Genomic DNA, 25563 nt, shown 5'->3' on the forward strand with positions numbered 1-25563 from the left:
CTATTCCTGTATAGTTTTATTTTTGGTTTTCGTAGCCGTACATGCGTGCGTATCATCAATATTATATATACATTGACAAATTTTTATTGTCAATTATTAGATATAAACATTTAAAGATTAAAATTTTGTCGAGTTAATAAACATATAGCTAATTGGTTCTTTATGACGATATTCGCAGGTATTATTATCAATGGTAATAAGACACATTGTTGTGAGTATATAAACACACTAACTGGGCGCATACAGAAATTATATCTATTGATAGTGACAATTGACAATAAACACTCCGTGACTGTAACAGCAATGTCATAAAAACTAAAAAGCGAAAAATAAATATAGTTAAAAAAAACTGAAAAACACTCTTTTAAAGCATATCGAACTAAAAAGTTAAAAATAATATTTAACTTTTCAGTTTGTTTGTGTTATTTGAATTTGTGGTTCAAATTTAATCAAATTATTGCTATTAATAGACAGTCCGGTTGGGTTATTTATCGCTTATTAGTATTGTAAATAAATTAAGACATACGTTATTTATTATATCGGCTAAGTCAATTATTGGTACAAATTATTCAAGCGCCATTTTTACTACATTAAAGGTATTCCCTTTTTAGCACAATTGTCTGTTATGTTTGATAGAAGTTTTAAATTTTCTTTTTACATTTTATTTGAAATTATATATATAGTATAATTAATAAAAATTTGATCGGTTATGCATTCCAATAAGTTTCAATTTAAAAATATTTTCTATTTTTTGTTTGATTTTGATATTTTTTTTTTGCTCTTTTATATCAAACTTGAGCAACCTCTTAGGCAAATGAAGATCTTCAATCATTGGAAGTAAACACTCCATGTAAAACCTACTAAATAATTAATAACTGTGTAACGCTTGTTTCACAACATACATAAAACGTGGTAAAGTTTAAATAAATGTATACTGTTTACAACACAATAGTTAGAAATTATAACTTTCAGTGTAACATTGTAATGCACAATGTAGCAAGAAATAAGAGTTTACTAAAAAATAAGTATAAATTCATATTTAGTCAGTATAAAATTTGTCAAAGATATTACCAAGAAATAATACACATAATCGAATGTATATATACAGTGTTTATACCGATTAACTAACATAAATGGATATAGAAATCATAAAATAAATGTTATTTCACATTTATCAATCAAAATCGCTTTATTTTTTCCTTAAAATTCAATTTCCAAAGAATCATTATTTATGACAAACCTTAAACTATGAGTAATTCTATATTTAAATTTAAATTGCTTATAAATATTTAATGTTAGTCATTTATAGACTAAATATTTGCTTTATTTTATTAACAGTCTTTTAACATATAAAACAGTTTTATCACTGTTATTCTGAGTTTTATACAAAGATAACAATTTTTTAAAGAAAATAACTAACTGTTATTTTGAAAGAAACAATAACAGTTATCAGTAGTGGAACGTGGTTGCTTGTGGTGGGGGTTTGACTTTAAATATACCATTAGTTATAGGTATAAAAAAAAACCCAGCTCAGTGAAGTCGTGGCCATGACAAAATAGATCTATTTTGTCATGGTCGTAGCATAGTTAGGTCCAGTATAGATGATATGTGACAGTGATTAAAATAACTATCATAAAAAACGCTTTGATGCAAATCTGTAGATAGTGTTTAATTAAAAAAAATTAATGGATTATTCCAAAAGCTACATGATCTCCCATTTCATTATTTATATTCTGATTAAAAGTTTTATGATTTAGAAGTGTAATATATGAATAAATAAATAAATATATATATATATATTATTAGTTCGTAACAATCCCCGTAGCGTATTTTGACATATGAAAAAAAGCATAACATAGAAAAATTATACTAGTCTTTGCTATAGATGGTTTGGCTAATCATACTATGTAAAATGAATAACCATATTAATTTGCTTTTAAATAATGACGTATTAATCTATTTTTGATGCCCTGTAACACTCCTGAATATATTCATTATTTTACAGTCCTTAGAATTTATTTTATTGAATACAGTTTCTTTTTTCCTCAATATATATTAATTATGTATCTTACCATTTAAAAAAATAAAGTTAACACTTCTATATGTTATAAGGAATGTTCCTAAATAGTAATTAATAGTTAATAAATCAAGAAATATACAACTAAAATTTTTTTTTTTCAAAATTATATTTATATTCTGAGTAATAATCGAATGGTATATGATAAATTGATCACGCTGTAAATATCATAAAAAAAAAAGTTTGTAATAAATTTTCACAAATCATGCATTTCATTATTAAATTCTAAAATAACTTAAAATTCAGAATTCTTCAAAAAGAGAATTTCAATGAGGGAGAAAGGCAAGTTATATAAGACTAGTGAAACCAGCTATGATACATGGTTCTGAGTGTTGGGTTGTTGACAAGAAAGTAAAGCAGAGATGAGAATGCTTAGATGAATAATTAGAGAAAATAGGATAAGGAACGAAAATATAATAGGGAATATAGGTGTAAAGTCAATCGTAGATAAGATGAGAGAAAATAGACTTAGATGATATGATCATGTTATGAGGAGAGAGGTATCAGATAGAGATGGAGATATAATTGGATGAGATATAAGGTCAGCTGATGTGAGTGTAGATGATGTGGGAGATTGTGTCAAGTTTAGGATTAAGGTGGCTGAACCCAAGTAGTTGGGATTAAGGTGAGGAAAAAGAAGAAAAAATAAAATAAATTAACAATAACTATAATTAATCAATTATTTTTAAGTACTAATTATAATTAGATAATTATTTATATATTTTATGATTTCATAATCCTTTTTTACTGTTTATTTATTAAAAAACTCAAAGTAATTAATAAATTTTAGTTAAAAGCAATTAAAAATGTTAATTTTTTTAATATATAAAAAAATATTTTAAACAAAAATACTCATTTTCTTAAATTCTTTATATAAGAACTATTATTTTAAATTTTAATAATAATAATGGAAAATAAAAATAAATTTTGACTCGCAAGATTATAAAAAATATGTTTATTCATTAAAATGTTTACAAGAATTTAAAATCTACACTAGTAACATACTAGCAAAAGGATAACTAGATACAGTATAAACAAGTCATATATAAATTAGAAATTTAAATGTTTTGAATATTTTAGTATTTTATTTAATATCTGTTATGGCTTAAACTATATATATATATATATAACAACAATATAAATTAAATTAAGATAAATTATATAAAATTTATCTTAAACATAATTGTTATTATAATGAATATTCAGTATATATACATACATAAAAACTAAATAATTTTTTAACAAGTCTTTAAAAACAGTTATCAATTGGAAGATAACTTAGCAGTTCAAATTTTAATTAGAAACCTAATGCTATAATAATACAAATTATAGACTTCAACAGACGCATATTAATTCATACCTTTATATCTAGTGGTCAAATATAATTTTGTTTTAGCCTAAGATAAGTACACATAAATATCATGTTAAAATACATACATGTTTTAATATTTATAATATAATTAACTATATAGTGATAGACTAAGATTATATTGTACATGTTAATCAAAAAACTTGATTATTAAAAATATAATAATTTTGTACTTTTACCATTTAATTTTTGTAATTAATAAAGAATAGTAATTTCCACAAATCAAACCACAACAAATACCAGTTATTATCATTGCAGCTCCAAACATACCAGCAACACCACTATATTTAGGTTCAACACAACTGAAACATACATAAATTTACACACACAATTATTATTTTATTCATGCACAAAATTATAGATTAACGTAACTCTAAAATTCTGTTTAGTCATCTTAATAATAAAAAATTAAATTTTATCATAGATTATATAGTCACAGTGGCCATTAAACTCTAGAGTAACTAATAAGTGCTAATAGTGTCTAATGTGACTGAACCTTAATGACTGTATATATATAGTGGTATATAAGTTCACTAGTTCAATATTTCTGTTCTAAAAACAGTATTATATTATATAATGATAGTATTTTACAAATATAGTTTACCTTGGAGCATACATCATTGCAACAGAACTGAAATAACCACTAGATAATCCAAGTATTCCTCCCAAAGCCCAAAAAACATATTCATTATTTATTATTACTGGTGTAACCCTTATGATTTCTCTTGGATGATAGTTGCAAACTAAAAATAATGGAATAAGCAGAGCTCTTAAAAATATTGGAACATATAACCATTTTGGTTTTGGCTGAAAAATATATCAGTTTATTACATTAATAAAATAAAATAAATTAAAATCTAACGTATAATACAAAATTAATAAATCATATAGCTTAAATATGTCACCAGTTAAATTATTTAATGATTAATGATTTATTAAACTTTTAATTTAAATAATTTTTATTTTTATGTGTAAAATTCTAAATTCTGGATATGAAGATAGTAACTGTTTTTTTTTTAATGTAAACAAAAAAAAAAAAAAAGCATCTAGATTAAATCTTAAATCAAATATTTAAATGATCAATCGGTCCAATATTTTTAATTTTCATCTTAAATTTAAAAAAAATATTTGTAATATTTCTCACTTTATTTGTTTATAAAGACATACAATCAAAGAAGCAAGTTAATTATTATTATATTTTAATTCATTGAAATCAAGTTATTAGAAAGTTACCAAGGTGTTAGTTTAATGGATTAATCCAATTAATTTTTTTATTATTTGGTATAAATTTTATGAAAATTTGACCCTTGACCTGTCCACAGAAAAGATTCAAAATATCAACTTTTGCACGAAAAGTTAACTTTTTCAACTTAAAAGTATCCCAGAAATATACTAAACTTTAAACATATGTTAAATTAAAATTTATATTATATACTAAAATTTAAAAAATATCCTGACAACTCGTCTTTTAAATGTAAAATGTTTCCAAGGGCTGTTTACAATTTTCGTTTTAGTTTGTTTACTACTAATTTGTTTATGTTAAATTATAAATGAGCAATAACATATTTGAAAGAAGAAAAAAAACAAATGGGAAGGCTTTTAGTAATTAATTTTTTTTAAAGATTTTAATTTAGGCATTGCCTTATACTATAGAAATCTTTATTTTATATAATATGTTTACCAGGAAAGTTTGTAAAGAAACAATCAAATAATAAAAAAACTAGTTAATATCTCTTACCCATGAAAATAATGTAGAAAGATATGATCCAACAAGTGCCGTTACATTAAATGTCAAAAAACACATAATACTGACGTAATATTTATCCGAAATAAAGAAATTTTTATCAGACTTTTTGATATCTGAAATTAAAATAATTTAAAATTAATAACTATTGAAAATTTAAATAGAAATATCATACCTGAATGAATAGCTGGAAATATTGACAATGTGATAAAAAATACAAAAAATATATTGAACTGTTGTGGCAATGATTTTTTGAAAATCTGCCAGTACGGAACACTTTCATTCTTATTTTGTTTAGACTCTTTATTATTGATTTGTCGTTGATAAATAAGTTCATGATATTTATAAAATCTCTGGAAATAAATGAGAGAAAGACACAGTAAAATTTATTCTCACAAATAATAATAATAAAAGTTATCTTACATTAAGTGGCAAGGCGAAATATGTATCAAAACAAGCTAGTAATATAAATAAAGCTGTAGTAAAATAATAAATAGCAGCTGTTTTTGGATTTGGAGCAACTGTAAGGGAAGCTATATCAGCTAATGAAGTAAGTGTACCACTTAAATTTGTTCCAAGAACAACTGCGCCAATATATTTTTGGGGTAATTTAGCTGCCATACCAAATACAGAATTGTTGTAAATACCATTTGCCGTATTAAGAAGTATTATACATCCAAGTGTTACCCAGAAAAATATATTTGGGATATGAGCAGTATTAATCATTACTAAAGCAACTGTAAAGACAAAACATAAAACTTCTGTGAGTATAGACCATACTATGCGTGTTGTTAATTTTCCCCTGAAATTTTTTTAAATAATTCTTATTATTAAATAATAATTAATGTCTAAAAATTTAATATAGGGGGATTTTCCTGGACACATCACTGATTACTTTAACACATTAATATTTAAATACTCAAAAATTTAATTCTAATAAAATAAATATAAGTACTGTATTTTTTAAATTATTTATTCCTATACAAAATGAATAGAAATTTTATAACACTGTAATACATGTTTAAATTTTAGTAAATAAAATTTGCAAAGTTCAGTAATATTATAATTTCAGAGCCCCGATGACTGGAGCAACTGTCCTTACAGCCTTTCCAACCCGAGCCGGTGCTGATGTTAATATAATTATGTAAATTATTCTATTTAAAGTGACTTATATAGCACAGTTTATAGAAATAAATAATCGTTAAAATGTTCAACACAATTTTTATAATGTTTTAGCTTTGATAAAACACTAACTGAAAAAATGAATCATTAAATACTATAAACTAAAACAAATGTTATAAATATTATACTAATAAATTAATTAGAACATACCCTATTGGACAAAATATATTTAACCAGTTAAATAATAAATTGGGAAGTTGTGCAGAAATAGTTAAATATGACATGAAAATAGCTGCATAATGAAACTTTCCATTGAGATATTCTTCTCCTAGTTTATAATCAACAAAATACTGAAAAATTTTAAGCTTTAAGTAGTAAATTTAACTATATATGATTACATATTGAAATAGTAATTTAATAATGTATTGAATTTACTAACACTTTTAGCATTAATGAACATATTCCAAGGCATTAAAATTCCAATACCATGAAGAACTAAAATCAAATATACTATGTTCCATCTAAAAATACAATAATGCACATATATAAATAGGCAAAAAAATAATGCTTTATTATTTTTAAGAGTAATAACTGAAATTATTTTAATAAATAATAATAAAAGTTTAATCAAACTCTTTTAAAATTATGCAGTGCAAAATTATACAAAAAGCAACCATTCAAAATATGAACAAAATTTTTAGGAGATTTAAATTCAATAAAATGTATTCAATCATTTTTTTTTATAAAATTCATTCAGCTTAAATTTCAACATTGCTATAAAACTCTTAATTGTAAAATTGATTTTTAATTTTTGGTATATTTTTAAAAATTATTATAAAATTTAATTAAAAATTTTCATATATTTAGATTTTTATGAATTACTTTAAATAACTTACCTATCTTTTGGTGGATCAGTCTCTAATTCAGCTTCAGCCATGTTAAAACTTTTAAAATTAAGTTCGTCGTTGGGTAAATTATTTTCTTCCCAAGCTGGAGTTAAACGAACTGGCAAAGGTTCAGTTGCAACACTTGTAAATGAATTATGTTTAAAGGGTTGTCCCACTAAACATTAAAAATGACATAAATTATAATAACATAATTTAACATTATAAGTAACAAGTTATGAACATAATAATCTTTGTAGTAGTATGCACATATAATATAATTATTTAATTATATGAATTTTAATTACATTAAAATATACTAATTTTTGAAATTTAAAAAACTATATTTAAACATGTTTCAGTTTCTAATACTTAAAGAAAACTTCCAAGTAGAATAATTTAATATCATAAAAATTATAATCACATGATATTTACCAGTAACTATTTTGTACAAAAAAATTATACATATGCATTATTCTAAAACAATTCTGTTTTTTAATGAAGTCATAGAGCTGATAAACATCTATTGAATAACAATGTACAATAATAAATAAGATAGAGATTGTTTAATGAAAAGAAAGGTTAAATAATTGACAAAATGGTGGGATGGATAAATTAGTACATACAAAAGATTTTTAAAGAAGGCAACAATAAAAATAATATAATTGAAGCATGGAAATGTGGGATGGGGCAGAGAAAAAACAGAATAATTAATTGTGTGTTGAATTTATTTTATAATGTAATAGATTAATTGAAAACAAATAAATTCTATTATAGTCCAATTAAGTAACTAAAGATTCGTTCATTTACTATACAATTACAATTTAATCAGATTTATTTATTTTATGTAATAATCATTATTTCAACTTAAAGAGTAGTTCTAGCAAAACTATAAAATTAATTTTCGATTATAATAATGTTTAAAACAAAGAAATTTGAATTATTTTTAAATTGAAACAAAATAAATCCATTGTGAATGACATTAGTCCAGAAAACATTTTAAGTTTCAATTCACATTAATTACTTTAACAAGTGTTACAACGTAAAATAAAAAAATGAAGAAGCTCATTATCAAATATGAATCTTATAAATAAAAACTTCACATTTTTAAATTACATTAAATAAACAGTTTGGCAAATTGTATTTATGTTGGTAAAATAATCGGAAATATCAATCTTGAATAAATCAAAAATAATTCTCTTTTAAAATATTTTTCTAAAAATGTTTGATTTCAATAATATATAACTAAATTGACGTATTTAAAATTTTAAAATGTTACAAAATTTAATACACAATATTTAACTTATTTATATGTGTATACATACACATACAGGATGCATAAACATTTTGTTACTTTTAAAAAAATAATTTTTATAGTTATAAACTGTATTAAAAGCATATTTTTATTATTTGTCTCAAATAAGAAATAAATTAAAAATACATTATTTTTTCTTTAATTTTAAACTCTTTTCTTTGTTTTGATGGTTTGATGAGAACTTTAAAATAAGTTACTTTTTGAATCACAAACATTTTAGTACATATACTCTATATATTAAAATGTTTTTAACTTAATTATTATTTATTCTAAAATTAAAAACTTTAAAATATTATTTTTTATTATTAAAAATAAAAATATAAGGGTAATGTAATCTAAAAATATTAAAATATACAAAAAAACAATTATAGTGAAATTGTAATTGTAACAAATGTTGCCAGTTAAACCTGTTTTATTCATATATATTTTTTTAATAATATCTACAAACCTCAATACAATTATTTATTGTATAAACTAATTTAAATTACTATTATCTTATTATAAATTATATGATTAATCTAAATTTAAAGTGTAATACTAATACTGACTACTGACACAGTGTTTAATTATTGCCTATGATTAAATAAATATTGTAATTTAATAGTTAACTAAAAATAAAAACAAATAAACAAAATAGAACTTCCTGCAACATTTTAAACTGTGTCAACAGTGACAATAATTATGAGTGAGAAACTCAATTCAAAACTGTTTTTTTTTTGTTATGTAATGGTAGTATTGACATAATGAAAACATTCAATGAACACATTAGAAATGCATATCACACATCTATTAACCTCAATGTTAACAAGACTTCATAAATACAATTAAAATTTCACTAAGATTATTTTATAATAAAATTAAGAATTTCAAATTTTTAGAAATATAAAGATGCTAATGGAAGTTAATTTATTTATATTGTAAAAATGTATTATATTATTTACTTTTTAAAAAACTACCCTAAATTTTTCAGATATGAATAAGTTTAATATAAATACTAAAGAGATTATTTATAGATTTAAAACTTTACCAATTAAGTTAACTATATTAAATTTTATTAGGAATTTTAGCTTATCTAATAAATATTCTAATAAATAAATTTACTATAACTTACGATATATTTAAATAAAAATTGAAAACAAAAATTTAGAGTGTGTAAAATAAAATGTTAAAAATTTGATTTTGATTTATCCAGTGATAATATAATAGATAAAATGAAAACATTAAGAAAAAAATTGAGTAATCTAAAGCAAAATATTCAAAAGGGTTCATACTTCAGCTGTGTTAAACCTACATTTTACACGAAATTTGCCAAAAAGTCATCTTAAACGTTTACAATATTAGCCTTCCTCAATTAAAAATTTCTGGATACACTACTCCCCCCTTAGTTTGTTAGTTGTAAGTTTAGTAAGGAATTTTATGAGAATTTTTTGTAGTTTTGGGTAATTTTCATTAAGTAACTCAGCAAAACTTCCAAATTTTCAGAGTTAAAAAAATCAACAAATGATTTACATTCTATATATTATAATAATAAAATTAGTTAGTTATAACATAATTTTATAAGTTTGGATTACATATTATGTAATTTATACAAAATGTGCACTGTCATTTATAAAAAAAGGAAATTCTATTTTATTACACTAAGAAAAATGTGTTTATTCATATTAAATTTTAAAATAGTAAAATAATCATAAAAAGCACGTATAAAATTGCACAATTTTATAAAATAGATATTTGTTTAGTTTTTTCATTATGTATTAATAAAAAAAAGATAAGCTCTTTTTAATTTTAATAATTTGATAATTATAATAAATAAGATGAGTGTGCAAAGCAAAGCTATTCATGTAACACAAATAGCCTATGATTGCCATTTTAGTATCATCTTAAAAAATTCACGATAAATATCTTTATACTTGGTTGATAATGTTTTACACACATCTATTTGTTCTCAATTTATTTAGAAATAAGTTTTTTCAACAGTGTAATTGAGTGTGAATAAGTAAGTCTTTTGGAATTCATCTCATAATTTTAATATTTAATTGAAAATAATAATTTTTACTTAAAATTTAATTTGATTCTTAAGAAATAAATCAAAATCTTAAAATATTTAATTAAATTTTTTACAAAAAAAAAAAAAAAAAAAATTGGNATTCTTAAGAAATAAATCAAAATCTTAAAATATTTAATTAAATTTTTTACAAAAAAAAAAAAAAAAAAATTGGAATTTTAATTGTATATTTACAAATTTGCAAAAAATGTTTTGTTTTATCAAGTAGAAGTATTGTGCTTGCTAAAATGTTTAATTCCTTAGTACGTTGTTGCACCTTATAAATATTAAGACAAAGATCAAAGATTTCACAGTTAAGAGCTTAGTGTTATCTACATGCAAATCTGTATCTTTATTAATCCAAAATAATATTTATTAATACTTAATGTTATTTCTTTGAGCCACTTTGATTAATTAATTAAAACATAAATCAGTAATTGGCCAATTTACACAATATGTGGCTAAAGTTTAGCTAATGTCAATAATAGCCAAACCAGGAAAAATTAAATTTCTTACTTTAACCAGCTAACATTTAACTAGATAAAGTGATTTTTTTTTTAATGAACCTAATGATGGACATAACGCAATCTGAGTAGTTCTAGAGGAGGTTTAGTCCCTAAAAATGATGAAAATTGCATATAAACATATATACTGAAATATTTTTAAAGAATGAAATTAAGTTCAAAACATTAAATAAATTTTGCCTATGATAATGGAGTAATCCAAAATTTAATTAGTTACTAATTAACACTTAAAGACTTTATTTAAACAAATCTTTATTATTAAGTACAGTTTTGAATAAGTGTTAAATTATTAAAGCCTTGATTATTATTTTAGTAATAGTAGTAACAGTGAATATATATTTATGCTTAAAATTAAAAAACCATCAGGGATATCAGTGTATGTTACAATCATTTCAAAATCATTTTCTTATGTAAATTGACAGAACTTAATGTCACCAACAGGTTGAGCTACATATACTGATTTCTATAAGCTCTATTCAGTGTTCTGCATCTTCTGAATTTTTTTTTTCTAACATACTTTAATATCCCCAACAAATCTTCAATTATTCTATTCTTATTAGAAGTTTAAAGTTTTTTCATAATAATTATTGCTTGAATGAGCACATATAACATTATAGAATAAAATCAATATCTAGGAATAGAAAGAATTTGGATATAAGACAAACAAATATCCAAAAAGTTAATATTTAATATTATTACAAACTCATTTTCGTTTTATTTATTAGCAAATATTATATTCTATAAATAAAGTAAAATCATTTTCTGACAGAATATAGAAAAAATATAATATAATTATATGCTCTTACACTTTTTTATTTTTATTTTTGAAAATATTTACAAATTATTAGTATTTTTAATTTATTTTTAATTGGGTATGACTGCATGGGATACATAAAATATAAAATAAAAATAATGTTATTGCATTATCACTACCATAAAAATATTGATACATATTTCTTACTATTTTTTAAGTTATGATTTTTTTATGATGCATATTTTAGAATTTTTTTGCCTATTTGGTAGTTTAAGTACAAATTTTTGAAATTTTTTGATACTTATCTTAAAGCATAATATTTTATTTTTAGTGCATATTTTGTGTTTTTACAACATGAACATATGAGATCTGTTAATGATTATAAAATTGTATTTAGTTTATAATTCTATAAGGTATTCCATATAATTATTCCAAGTAATTTAAAAAAAAAATGATGAATATAAATACAATAAGAAATTAGTACAAATATTATAATATAATGATTGAATTAAATTAGTAATCTAATATTACATATTTACACTAATTAAATTATATAACTAGATTTTTTTACTTCAGCGTTTTCTATTATATGGATATTTAAAAGATTAGAATATAAGCATATATCGTACTGTGAGTACTCTAATTAAAACCAGTTTTCTTATGGTAAAAATCACAATTCCTAATTAATGCCATTTTGTATTATGTCACAGTTACAAAATTAAATGCAAAATACTAATTAATGTTTATCAATAACAGAAAATGAAAAATTTTTTCACATATTAATATGGTATATTTTGAGTTACTACACTAGTGTAGTACTCATAGTGAATTATAATTAACAGTCCCATTTATTTTACCTTTAGAATTAGCTGTAGATTTGGTTGGCAACGTACTTCCATTTTTACTGATATTTTCGTGTAATAATAAGTGTTCTTCTGGTAAAGTTTTTGACCTCGGATCACTGTTACTAGTTCTTAAACTCATATTTTAAGTTTCTTATTCAACTTAAAAAAATAGAGTAAATTAATATAAATATTATTGAAATATTTTTTTCAAAAATTTACTAAATTATAATATTTTACCAAAAAATGATCAATTTTTAATTTTAAATAAAAATGATTAAAAATTGTAAAATTGACACAACGTAAATATCAACTCATTTAAAATGACTTTATCTAAAATAAACTCAACTCTTAGCAACAACTAATTACAATAACAATTCTTTTAGCAGACGAACTTTGAAACTAAAATAATTTATGTAACAAAATTTCAAATCTTAACATAAGAGTGGGAGACCGGACTATAGAAATGTACATAATGTTTGCATTAACTTAAGAGGTTAAAATTCCTTAAAAAAAAAGAATACTGTTAGTACCTTGTGGTTTGCATGAATACGGCTATCTGATAAACCATTTTTATCAATTCTAACCGGTATCTTTAAGTGTTTACATTTCAAAAGAAAATTTAAATTTATAAGAAGATTATCTCTTGTTCGATCATGTTAAAAATTAATAAATTAGTAATAACAATGATATGACAAGTTTATTAGGTGCATGCAATTTTTCATAATGAATCATTTATTAAATGATTATTTAACGTATTAATTTATATAGGCATTGATTAAAAAAGGAGGGGGTAGGAACAACAGTTCCGAAGTAATCTCTACAAATTAAATTAGGTACGCAAGAGGTTTGCATATTTTCGTCTGTTGTTTAACTTTGGTTTAATCATATTGCAAAATAGCATAAGAAGAACCTTAAATTTAATTATTGTAATATTTTTAAAAAATTGTGAATTGTATTGTCTCATTAAAAATTGTGCAAGATGTCACTTTTTTGCAGGGCTAAATTAAGACATTTTGAGTTATAGAAAGGTACTCTTAAAAAATATCCGCCCAAGTAATTAATTGGTGATCAAAAAGAAAAAATCATAATTTTCTAACAGTTTACCTCTTAAATTTTGAAAGGGGTTCCGAAATGCCCTTAGCCGTTTAATCCAGCCCTGATTTTGATAATTAAAAAGTTTATAAGAACTTATTTAAAATTGACTTCCTTTGGCTAAGTTTACTTAAAAAATATATTTTCTGTTCTAATTTAAGATGGTTTTATAGAGGTGTAATATAACTAATGAAAAATGCCTATCCAATAAGATGTGTTATTTATCTACCAAAATAAATCCTAGGACTCCTTATGGCTTTCACAAATGACTTATAATCAGTATAAATTCATCATCTGCTTCTTAAGGGGCTTAAAATCGAGATGTAGAGATAGATAAAAAATTTCATGATCTAAAATTTGCTTACATATTATATATTTTTAATACAAATATATATATTAGTGAACTATTTACAATCATTTTTAAAATATTTAATTTTATATAAAAACTAGATAAAATATAGATAATTTTTTTGAAATAAAATTCCACCGATATAATATGCATTATATATTTACATGGCATAAATAGTCAATAATCTGATGATATAGTTAAAGTATGTTATTTAAGTATTAAGTATTTTTATATTTAATACATTTATTTTTAGACAAAATTTACAATCAAATTATGCATGTACTAATTAAACAAATATGTTTACATATATTTATATATTTACATTAGACAAATTTAAAGGATATTATTTAATACTTATTATAATCATAATTTTGGCTGTGAATCGGGCGGATGAGATTCATTATTATCAGTTTTTTCTTTTTTATGTCTTTTTTCTTTTTTATGTTGAGCTTTCCTAATATATTTTTCCCAATTTCTATGGTTGAGTTTAGTAAAATCATCAAGTTTTGCAATTTCAACTAAATATTCAGCTAAATGAAGTAATTCTTTATCCATTTCCCAATTCAAATGAGCTTCTCTGAATGGACGTATTTTTAAACCATTCTTTGGATTCATTAAGAAATTTCGACGGATATCATCAAACATTATTGTGTTACCTTTATTATATAAATGAGGAAATTTTCCCCATATAACACCTAAAGGTTTTACCTAAAAATTAAGAAAAACAAACTTAAGTAGTTGTCATAGGTATTTATTGAGTACACTTAAAACATATATTTTTTTTATTATAACATATCGCTTTTACAACGGAATAATGACATAAATACTAATTTTATAATTCTTCATAATATATATTAAAAATTTTAACACATGATTGAAAACCAGTAATTTTAACAATCATGCAACTATTCTTTAATAGACAATTAAGATTTATTAAGATTTAATTTCATTGTTCTACCAGTTATTTTTCATACTGTTGTTCTACCCTAGAAGTGATACATTATTAATAAAATGAAAATCATAAAAAGTTGCATTGAATTTGAAAATTAGTTCTTTATAATTTTTTTTTGTTATTTATTCTAAATAAAAAAATATATAAAAAAACAAAGAAAATCAATATTATAATAAGTTAATTAAAAGTTTTGAAACGGATTTGTACTTTTTCCTATTATTGTGCCACTATAAAAAAACTTTGACTACAATATTAAACTATTTAAAAAAAATATATAAATAAAGTGATAAAAATATCTAAAAAGTATTTTATAGCATAGTCTAACAGATATATTTATATTATGTCTATACCATCTATGTTTTTTAATTTTATAAAACTGAGAATTTGATCCTAACCTTTATCTGAACTTGTAAACTGAAAATTATAATACCAGAGTAATCAGAATTTTTGAAAACTTAGGCAAATTTAAATACATACTCCCCAATTTAAAGAATTTTAGCTAATTGTAAAGTAAACAAACTTTTCTTATTTATAATAAAAGAAAAAATTATTATAAACTTTCATTTAGTTCTCCATTGAGACTATTTAATCAGTACCCTCATTACGGCGCTGTGTACTATAGCTAATTTGATTAAATCAAATTTAACATTGATTTTACAGCAGGTAATTGAAGAAAATTTAATATAATAATAAAATTATGTTATTTTATTTTTAAAAAATGTTTGTATAAATCAATTATTTTATAATAATTATTATTTTATTTTTGCATAAGCTTTATAATTAGTAATTAAAACATCTCGCTGCAATTGATTTTCTTTAAACATTTGAATAAGATTATATGATAGATATAATTAATCATGATAAAATATAAATTTAAATGTTTATTATACTAACATTCCTGATACTATTTAATATTGATGTATTATTTATATGTATATACTTACAGAGACTACACCATACTTAGGTGTATGAACAGTTATCATTGCTGCATTATCTAGATAAAATATTATTTTATATGCACCATTGTTAGCTACATTCAATATTGCCATTTTTCGCTCGATCCACCGCATATCAGTTGCTGACCAAATAACAATGTCATAATTCTAAAAAATTAACTGAATTCTATTAAAAATGTTTTAGTCTGCAATACAAAATGTATCAATTAAAATTATTCATCACTTATCATACTATAGTACTGACATTTTAAAAAAAATTGATTTTTATTGAGGTCCACAATACATAAAAACCAACAATACTATTTCACATGTTTTAAACTTAATAAACTTAATTCATTATTTAAAAACAATTAAGTAATTATATTAATTTTAGATTAATATTTTGAAATTTAACAAATAAACTATATTTATAGTAGACTTTATCAAAAATATTTGTTTGGTCTATAAGATTATGTTTACTATTCCACAACATTATAAAACACATTGTCAGTTAATTCCAATTAAAAAAAAAATAATTCTATAATTGCTTATTTTTTTAAAGTATCAACAGTATTATTTTGGGGTATATACGTTGTATATCCACTAACAATTTTTTAATTAATACATACCCTAGAACAATAATACTTAATATGTATTATTTAAATAGTAAATAATATGTACTATTTATATGCAAGGTATACACTCAAGAATCAGCATATACTCTAAAATAAAAACAGGGTTTTTGTAAAAATACCATCAGATATCAAAATACAAAAAGTTTGTAATAATCTAAAATATTAAATTTCTTATATACATTTAGCTTTTGAATTAACATTATTTAAAATTTCTTCTAAATGTACAAATTATTACAAAGATGTTAATATTTTATTTTTTAGAGTACAAATTGTTTTCTTATTAATGTTTTATAAAACATTACTTCATAAGCGGACTCTAAAAAGTCATGAAGATATGGTCTCATTAGTTCTAATCCACTCTCTGCTGCTGATCGATGATCAAATAATGTGTAGTCAATGTCAAGTACCAGAAGTTTTTTACCTGGACGAGGTTCATTAAGCATTTTGATCTTTAAAAAATAAAATATTAATGATATATTAAGAATTTAAATTACATGAAACATAAAATTGTTGACATATACCTCATAGTTATCAACTCTATTCTGTACTTTAGCTAAGTGAATATCCATTTTATCAACGCGTTCTTCATCAAAATCTTCTGAATCACAACTTTTACATTTACGGCCTTTTTCTCTTTTGGGAGGAACAACAGTTGCTTCAGCAATATCTTCTTCTTTAGAACCAACCATCATAATTTTAGTTCCAGGTTTTATATCAATAGAATTTAATTTACAATCATCTGAAGCCATTTTACCTAAAATATATAAGAATATTTTAAATAAATAAACTGTCAATTTAAAATTTAATTTAATTCATAAAAAACATTAGATAAGTAAATAAATATACATATATATTTACATAATTGTTATGAACATACAAATATTTCTATTTTCTAATGGATATAAATGTAATTTATTATATGAACATTTTTTTATAGATTTCTACTAATTTGTTAAAACTATTCCCTTATTACCCCAACTTATATATCCTCCCTTATAAATACTATTGTACTTTTTTTCAATTTATATAGTTTGTTAAATTGAACTATTAAATTACATTAAAGTAATATATAACCAATTTTTATTATTTTATAGCAGTTATTATAATAATTTAATTATATGAAATAAAGGATCAACTATATTTTTTAAATTAACTTTAAAGTAACGTTGATTAATACTTATATACATTTATAATCAAAGCTGGAAAATAAAGGTATATACATTTTTGTAACTTAACCTTTAAAAATGAAAAATTTTAGCAATTGACTCACTCAATACTACATCCTTGTGACATAATTATATAAAAAATAACACAATTAAAAGGAAGTAATTTAATTTAAGTATTATCAAAGATAAAATATTTATTTTTTCAAAACATAAATTAACAATAAGTTTTATTAAAAAAAAAAAAAAATTATAAAATGAACAAAATAAAAATTGACCTGAAAATCTAAGATTGATAAGCTTTTGTCTTTCAGGACGAACTCCAGTGCATATAAAAATTTGTTCTTTTAAAGTTATAACATTGTTGCATGTATCAAAGTTTTTTATATCATATTCGTTTCCATTCCATTTGATTATTATGTCTAATGTTCTTTTTTCTAACTGCTCTTTACTGTCCATTTTTATCAATAATAAAATATTAACAAAAAAAAAAATGTAGTAAAATAGGAAAAATTTTTCTATTTTGACCAAACCATGTTAAATCATTAAAATAATAGGTACAACGCAAATAAAATAAATTATATTATACAAAATTCAACTACAAAATTTACAATATAATATACTTTTTTAATGAACAAAATTAAAGTTTTGTTTTTATGATAACGGTTATATAGATAAGCTAAACAGTGTTGTCGAGACAAGATAAAAAATGTTATAACTTTTTAATTTTTAAATAATAATGTTTTATAAAAATTATTTTTTTAATAGTTTTCTGCTGAATTAAATTTTATAAATTAATCTTAACTAAGTTTTTGTTAAAATTCTGATTTTATTTTAATTTAAACTCAGATTCACAATAATAAATTTTATCAAACTGTAATTGATGATAAATCCTTGAAATTTAGTAGAAGAAACAGCTGTTAGCAATGGGCGTCGGGAAAATATCCATGTCGCACTCACTACTTAAGTTTGTGTAAGAGTTACATGGTACCACATTTTAGTTACTGAAGAAAGATTTTAATTATTTTTTCTTGTGCATTTGTAAAGGAATAACATTTGGTACGATGAATGCCCAACAAGCACACAAAGAACATGTTTTAGCCGTATCAAGAGATTTTATTTCACAGCCACGTCTAAGTAAGAATATTTAGATTTTTTGACTAGTTTAGGGCGTGTCTTTACTTTGATTTTGAATCTTGCTTTTCAATTTATTTACTTATTTTAAACAAATATCTATCAAATTTTCTATTATTTATTTTAAGATTATTTAATTTGTAATAAATAATTAGTTTTTAAAAATTGCTATATATTTTTTGTATAAATAACATTTTAACTAAGCTAATTGCAAGTTTTTAATTTTTATTTTAAATAATGTTAAATTAAACATTCATATTTTAAATAGTTTTGTATTATAGTTTCTGATTGTGTTTAATAGTTTGATGTAATAGAAATAGAAATTTAGTTTGAATCTGTGATTTAAAGGGTTATATAGGTGTGGCCAAAAATATAAAGTTACTTATTACAACCTATTTTTATTTTTTATGTAGCATATAAAACTGTCTCTGGTGTGAATGGTCCTTTAGTTATTTTGGATGAAGTAAAATTTCCAAAATATGCAGAAATTGTTCAACTTCGACTTCATGATGGTACATTTAGATCAGGTCAAGTACTTGAAGTCTCTGGTTCTAAAGCTGTTGTACAAGTAAATATAAATAATTAAATTAACAATGTTTGTAATTATTTAAAGATGTGTTTTACATTAATAACATAATAATATTTATCAATTACTATTAATTTTTATTGTTGTACGTACACTATTAAAATAATTTTTCTGAAAAGTAGAATATTACATCTTTATTTATCAAGTAACTATTTTATTCTAATTAGCTCATATTTTTAAATATTGCTTCTTTGCTTACCAAGATATACATTTTTTGGAGTTTAAAGTTCTAGTTTAACCAATGTAATGGGCGAGTCTTATAATTAAATTTAGCTTAAGCCATCGAATTTATGACATTGATTAGTATTTAAATAATATCTGATATTACTTATATCCTGTGCATTGTTTGCATCTTTTTTTTTTTACTAAACTTTTTAACAAATAATATGTTTATTTTTTAAAAGGTAATGTTTGTTTTATATGATATGAAATTATTATATTTTTCAATATTCTTTGATATTTGGTAGCAACAATAATTGTGTATAGGTTTTTATTTAATGTTCATCATAGAGGTGTTGGTCTATTTTAAATATAAGATTCAAATTATGATAAATTAAACACTTTGAATGAGTAACAGATCCTAGTTACTAATAGCTGTAACAAATTATAAAGTTCTTATTTTTATATTAGGTATTCGAAGGCACATCTGGTATTGATGCTAAACACACTCTTTGTGAATTCACCGGAGATATTTTGCGTACTCCTGTATCTGAAGATATGTTGGGACGTGTTTTTAACGGCAGTGGTAAACCAATTGATAAAGGACCTCCAATTTTAGCTGAAGATTATCTAGATATTCAAGGCCAACCTATTAATCCTTATTCTAGAACTTACCCTCAAGAAATGATTCAAACTGGTATTTCAGCAATAGATATTATGAATTCTATTGCTCGAGGACAAAAAATACCTATTTTTTCTGCAGCTGGATTACCTCATAATGAGGTTCGTACAGTGATATGATATACTATTTCATTTAACAATATCATATCTTAAAAATCAGTACAAGGGTTAAACAGGTTTTATGTCTTCTCTAATAAAAAAAATAAGTTTCTTAATTGTGATGACGTTAAAAATATAAATATTATAATATATTTTTTATTTTAAAATCACTTTCTTAATAAATCGAGTTTTCAAAAAATTATGTCCTTCAAAGGAGTAAACACTTTATTAAGGTATTTTGAACAATTTTTTTAAAATAAATTCTTAAATAAAGATTAAACTACTTGAAATAGATAAATAGTACCTGATTATTTGTCACAAATTTTTTAAATATATAATCTACATATTGATTATTTTAATTTAAGATTGCTGCTCAAATTTGTAGACAAGCTGGTCTTGTAAAACAACCTGGTAAATCAGTACTTGATGACCATGAAGATAATTTTGCCATTGTGTTTGCTGCTATGGGTGTAAATATGGAAACTGCTAGATTTTTCAAACAAGACTTTGAGGTAAATAATAAGTGTGATAAATAAAATTACAGGTAGTTATATTAAAAAAAAAAAAAAAATAAGAACAAGAAATTAAATAAAATTTTCTTCTAGAAAAATATTTTACATTATAATTGATATGATATAGAATATAAAAGTGTAGATTTCTAAGCATTATTCCCTATTCTATATAATTATAATTAAGTAATATTTTATTTTAAGAAAAAAAATTTCTTTATTTTGTGATGAAGATTGTACTGTTTCTCTGTACTTTTACAATAAACTGAATTATTTATTTTAAATATTTTTCTAGAATATTTATGATTCAATAATAAAGTTTACATTTAAATAATTTTTTGTTAGTAAAAAAATTAAATAAAAAGTTTAAAAATGTAATTTTAAACTTATTATTTTAGGAAAATGGTTCTATGGAAAATGTATGTTTGTTTTTAAATTTGGCAAATGATCCCACTATCGAACGTATTATTACACCTCGTTTAGCGCTAACTGCTGCTGAATTTTTGGCCTATCAATGTGAAAAGCATGTATTAGTTATATTAACTGATATGAGTTCATATGCTGAAGCTCTCCGAGAAGTATCTGCTGCACGTGAAGAAGTACCGGGACGAAGAGGTTTTCCCGGGTATATGTATACCGACTTGGCCACTATTTATGAACGTGCAGGTCGTGTAGAAGGCAGAAATGGCTCTATAACTCAAATACCCATTTTGACTATGCCTAACGATGGTAATCATATTTATATTATCTACTTATAATTAGATAACTTTTTAAGTTAAGTTAATATAAGTTAGTTAAAAATGACATTTTATAAAATAAGAATTTGAATTAATATAATAGTGTGTTATAAAATAACATTCATGGTACTTAAAATATATTTTTATTTATATTATATTTAATTTAAAAGAATTGTTAGTACTTGTACATGGAACCAACTTAATTTTCATGTTTTATATTAGAAACATTACTCAATTTTAAATATTAAGTTTTCATTGTTATCAATATTAAATTTATAGTTTTTGATACATTCAACTGGACCTAACATATGTTGAACTAAAACCAAAAAGATTTCCCTTAAAATTTTTTACCCAATCCTAACATTATAAATTCTTGATTATTTTAATAACTAAAACTCATTGCTAAAATAATTTTTTTTTATTACGAAGATATTATAATTATAATTTAATTATTGTATTCTAAATAATATACTCCATGAAAGCTATAACACATTTATTTAACTGTTAATTTGACATATTATCTTTAAAATTCTTTATTTTAGATATTACTCATCCTATTCCCGATCTAACGGGATATATAACTGAAGGCCAAATTTATGTTGATAGACAGTTACATAATCGACAAATTTATCCACCAATTAATGTATTGCCTTCTCTTAGTCGATTAATGAAATCTGCTATTGGAGAAGGTATGACTCGAAAAGATCATTCAGATGTATCTAATCAGTTGGTATGTTAATAAAAAAAATTTTTTTTAATTAAAATATTAGCATGTTAGAATATATATATATATCAATAACTACAACATTTTTTAATATCAATCGATTAAGTTTAAACTATGCTGACTTCGAGTTAAAATTTGGATTGTAATAGTAGACTGAAAAATGTTTGGATATTTGTCTAGAAAGATTGTAAGAATCAATTGAGAGTGAGGTATAAATATGTTTTAAAAGGAGTTAAAATTCAAAAATATTTTTATGTAATTACTATAAATGTAATTTATGTGTATAAAGAAACTGAGAAGCAAATTTATCTAATTTTTTATTTTAAAAAATATAATTTTATCTATTAAACCTTGGTTAATACTGTACTTAGAGAATGGATGAAACCTGGTGTTTGAATTACGAAAAAACCTTTTTATTTTTTAAATTAATAATAAAAAAGTCTAATGTAAACTAAATTTTACTGAAATCTTTGGGTTAATTAAATAACATTATTCTTAGTTATCAAAATTTTAAATTTGGCTGTATTCTTAAACAAGTTTGAACATTAACTGATAAATTTCATTTATATTATATATTCTTTATTTTTAGTACGCCTGTTATGCTATTGGTAAAGATGTTCAAGCCATGAAAGCTGTAGTTGGTGAAGAAGCTCTAACACCTGATGACCTTTTATACCTAGAATTTTTGACAAAGTTTGAAAAAAATTTCATCACTCAAGGTAATGAAAACATAAAAGTTTTAGACAAACATAAATGGCGTATTACATTTTTGCAGGTAACTATGAGAATCGCACTGTATTTGAGTCATTAGATATTGGTTGGCAGTTATTGCGTATCTTCCCCAAAGAAATGTTGAAGAGAGTACCAGCATCAACATTGGCTGAATTTTACCCAAGAGATTCTCGTCCAAAATAATATAAATAAAGGTGATAGTTAAAATATAAAAAAAACAATTGTTTTTTTTTACAAATCATTATACTTTTTGTAGAAATGACTTTTACAATTGGATTTCAAATATCTTCTATGTTCATTCTTCATCAGTTCACATGTACATTCCATTATGAATAAATAAAAAATATTTTCCGTATTTATGTATCTTAAAAAAAAGTAGAATATAATTGATGAATTTAAATGTTATTGAGATAATTTTGTAAGTTGTTAAATTATTATTAATTATTAATAGTTCATAAATATTTTATTGTTTGAAATAAGGTGATCAAATTTTTTTAATTGCCCTCACAATAGATATGTAAGTGAATTATGTTATTTCTTGTAGGTATTTTACTTTTTTTTTTTTTTTTTTTTGTGAAGTTATATTTATTAAAATATTTAAAAAAAGTTGTTTTGTTATTTATTTTCAGTTAAGTTTATTACATTTGATGGTAAATTTTCTGATACACTGCAAGGACATTTTCTGTATTTATGTATTACTTTTTTTTAACAAAATAATATTTAAATAATTTGTACTTCCCTTATCTTGGTAAAATTTACTGCTTGACAAATTTGTGTAATGGCAAGTTAATAAAAATTTTTTTCTAAATTTATTCCTATTAAAAAATTTGATATCCAAACTTATATTTAATTAAACATATCCAGGGATAATGTATATTCGTATAGATTAATGTTAAATATTGCTATCAGAAACCACTTAATAATAATGCAGTAAAACCTTGTTAATCTGGATTCCATTATATAAAATTATAAAACGGACTATAAAAAAAACCCAGCACAGGGGGGTCGCGACATAGTGGTGACGTAGCATAGTTGGATCAAGTATAATGATATCTGACATTGATTAAAATCACTATAAAAAAAAAACGCTTCAATGCAAATCTTTAGATAGTGTTTAATTTTAAAAAATTGATGGATTATTCCAAAAGCTACATGATCTGCTAGTTCCTTATTAATATCCTGATTAAAATAAAGTATGTCGAATGTAAAAGAGATTATTAAAAAATTGTGTTGATCCATACACTTTTCAATAAGTTATAGCATTTTAAAGTTAAAAATGTAAAAAATAAAATAGAGAATTTTAACACAAAAATAGCATACAGTAGCCATTTTCACCGTGAAGACATAGTAAAGTCCGAAATTTTTTTTACCATAATAAAGTATATTACATTAGCTCTCATTTAAGATATATATAAAAGTGTCAGAATTTCTGGAACACTTTCAAAAATTAAGTTGAAAAAGTTGTCATTTTAAATCTCCCCTGTGGGCAAGTAAAGGGTCACATATAAAAAAAAAAAATACCAAATAAAAGGTAATGATATCATGCATCTATATAAAAAAAATTATAATGATTGGGTTATTTTTAAAAAAGTTATGGCAATTTTAAGTAAAAAAAATTCGAAAATTAGTGATTTTTAAATTTGTAATTTTTTTGGAGGTTTCCCCCATTTACGGGGAACGAGGGAATTTTTTTCAATTTTTGAGGGTAATGTCTTCGACTAGATACGATTTCTGATCTTTTGGCGTATCATTGAAAGAAATCGGTTCGGTGAGAACTGAGAAAAAATGGTAACAGACACAAAAAAAAATATACACATCTTAGTAAAACCAATTCCTTCTCAGCTTTGCATCGAAGCTAAAAAAAATTTGTTTCGACGACCTATCTTCTATGCGCAAATGGCTACCATATTCAAAAATATGCTATTTTTGTGTTAAAATCCTGGGTTTTGTATTTTATTTTATTTTAAAATATCTTATAAGGGCAATACACTGACTTTCGTGAATATTTTATAATTTAATTGACATAGAATAAATTTCATAAGACATAAGAAACTAAATTTATTAAAATTTTTTATTTTTTTCAAGTCAAAAAAGTAATTTTTAAATTTGAATTAGCTTAAATAGCTAATTTTGTTAAACAACGAAAGCAATGAACCGTTGCCGAGTCGGTAACACTTGTATTTTTTATGCTTACGGTACGAGTTTCAAATCCATCTGTGGCTATTAATATTTTGCATTTATTTTTAATTAGAATAAAATTTTCAAATAATTTGATATTTATTTCATTTAGATTCAATGACTTCAATAAATATAAAGGATCCAATCACTATAGTCTCCCCTCGTGAGAAGAAATTTATATTCATGTTAATATTATTTTACTATGTGGTTCTTTTTGTGG

At 22.6% G+C, this 25563-nt stretch overlaps 3 protein-coding genes across 7 annotated transcripts; 1 reads left to right on the forward strand and 2 right to left on the reverse strand.

Annotated features, from left to right (window-relative positions):
- Positions 1 to 3140: 3140 nt before the first annotated feature.
- LOC126900554 (equilibrative nucleoside transporter 1) lies at positions 3141 to 13346 on the reverse strand. 5 transcript variants are annotated; one of them, XM_050676361.1, is made up of 10 exons: positions 13209 to 13346; positions 12691 to 12837; positions 7209 to 7374; positions 6752 to 6833; positions 6523 to 6662; positions 5614 to 5992; positions 5366 to 5543; positions 5185 to 5306; positions 4051 to 4253; positions 3141 to 3748 (listed from the first exon to the last, which is right to left on the reverse strand). In XM_050676361.1, exons 2-10 carry the CDS (start codon positions 12815 to 12817, stop codon positions 3622 to 3624), a joined length of 1524 nt encoding a protein of 507 aa, XP_050532318.1. In that variant the 5' UTR covers positions 12818 to 12837; positions 13209 to 13346; the 3' UTR covers positions 3141 to 3621. The 5 variants fall into 5 exon arrangements, with proteins under 5 accessions (XP_050532318.1, XP_050532319.1, XP_050532317.1 ...); XM_050676362.1 differs by lacking the exon at positions 13209 to 13346 and adding an exon at positions 13025 to 13180; XM_050676360.1 differs by lacking the exon at positions 13209 to 13346 and adding an exon at positions 12916 to 13179.
- A 998-nt stretch (positions 13347 to 14344) lies between these two features.
- Positions 14345 to 18433, reverse strand: LOC126900555 (ubiquitin-like domain-containing CTD phosphatase 1). The gene is made up of 5 exons (XM_050676365.1): positions 18083 to 18433; positions 17163 to 17395; positions 16944 to 17090; positions 16016 to 16174; positions 14345 to 14827 (listed from the first exon to the last, which is right to left on the reverse strand). Exons 1-5 carry the CDS (start codon positions 18261 to 18263, stop codon positions 14483 to 14485), a joined length of 1065 nt encoding a protein of 354 aa, XP_050532322.1. The 5' UTR covers positions 18264 to 18433; the 3' UTR covers positions 14345 to 14482.
- A 310-nt stretch (positions 18434 to 18743) lies between these two features.
- On the forward strand, positions 18744 to 23359 carry LOC126900781 (V-type proton ATPase subunit B). Its single transcript, XM_050676714.1, has 8 exons — positions 18744 to 18941; positions 19352 to 19506; positions 20155 to 20466; positions 20829 to 20975; positions 21371 to 21701; positions 22252 to 22439; positions 23023 to 23152; positions 23209 to 23359. The coding sequence occupies exons 1-8, from the start codon at positions 18869 to 18871 to the stop codon at positions 23346 to 23348; spliced, it is 1476 nt and encodes a 491-aa protein (XP_050532671.1). The 5' UTR covers positions 18744 to 18868; the 3' UTR covers positions 23349 to 23359.
- The last annotated feature ends 2204 nt before the right edge of the window (positions 23360 to 25563 follow it).

Source organism: Daktulosphaira vitifoliae, unplaced genomic scaffold, assembly GCF_025091365.1.
Source record: "Daktulosphaira vitifoliae isolate Bord-2020 unplaced genomic scaffold, ASM2509136v1 Scaffold_3, whole genome shotgun sequence".
In the NCBI taxonomy this organism is placed as follows: Eukaryota; Metazoa; Arthropoda; class Insecta; order Hemiptera; family Phylloxeridae; genus Daktulosphaira; species Daktulosphaira vitifoliae.

Coding starts and splice junctions, on each gene's coding strand:
- LOC126900554 (XM_050676361.1), bottom strand. CDS start 12,817: ATGAGTTTAAGAACTAGTAACAGTGATCCGAGGTCAAAAACTTTACCA. Junction 7,375..12,690: donor ATCTACAGCTAATTCTAAAG/GTAAAATAAATG, acceptor TTTAATGTTTAG/TGGGACAACCCTTTAAACAT. Junction 3,749..4,050: donor GCAATGATGTATGCTCCAAG/GTAAACTATATT, acceptor TGTATGTTTCAG/TTGTGTTGAACCTAAATATA.
- LOC126900781 (XM_050676714.1), top strand. CDS start 18,869: ATGAATGCCCAACAAGCACACAAAGAACATGTTTTAGCCGTATCAAGA. Junction 20,467..20,828: donor CTGGATTACCTCATAATGAG/GTTCGTACAGTG, acceptor TTTTAATTTAAG/ATTGCTGCTCAAATTTGTAG. Junction 22,440..23,022: donor CAGATGTATCTAATCAGTTG/GTATGTTAATAA, acceptor CTTTATTTTTAG/TACGCCTGTTATGCTATTGG.
- LOC126900555 (XM_050676365.1), bottom strand. CDS start 18,263: ATGGACAGTAAAGAGCAGTTAGAAAAAAGAACATTAGACATAATAATC. Junction 16,175..16,943: donor TTTTAGAGTCCGCTTATGAA/GTAATGTTTTAT, acceptor TTAATTTTTTAG/AATTATGACATTGTTATTTG. Junction 14,828..16,015: donor CTAAGTATGGTGTAGTCTCT/GTAAGTATATAC, acceptor CTTAATTTTTAG/GTAAAACCTTTAGGTGTTAT.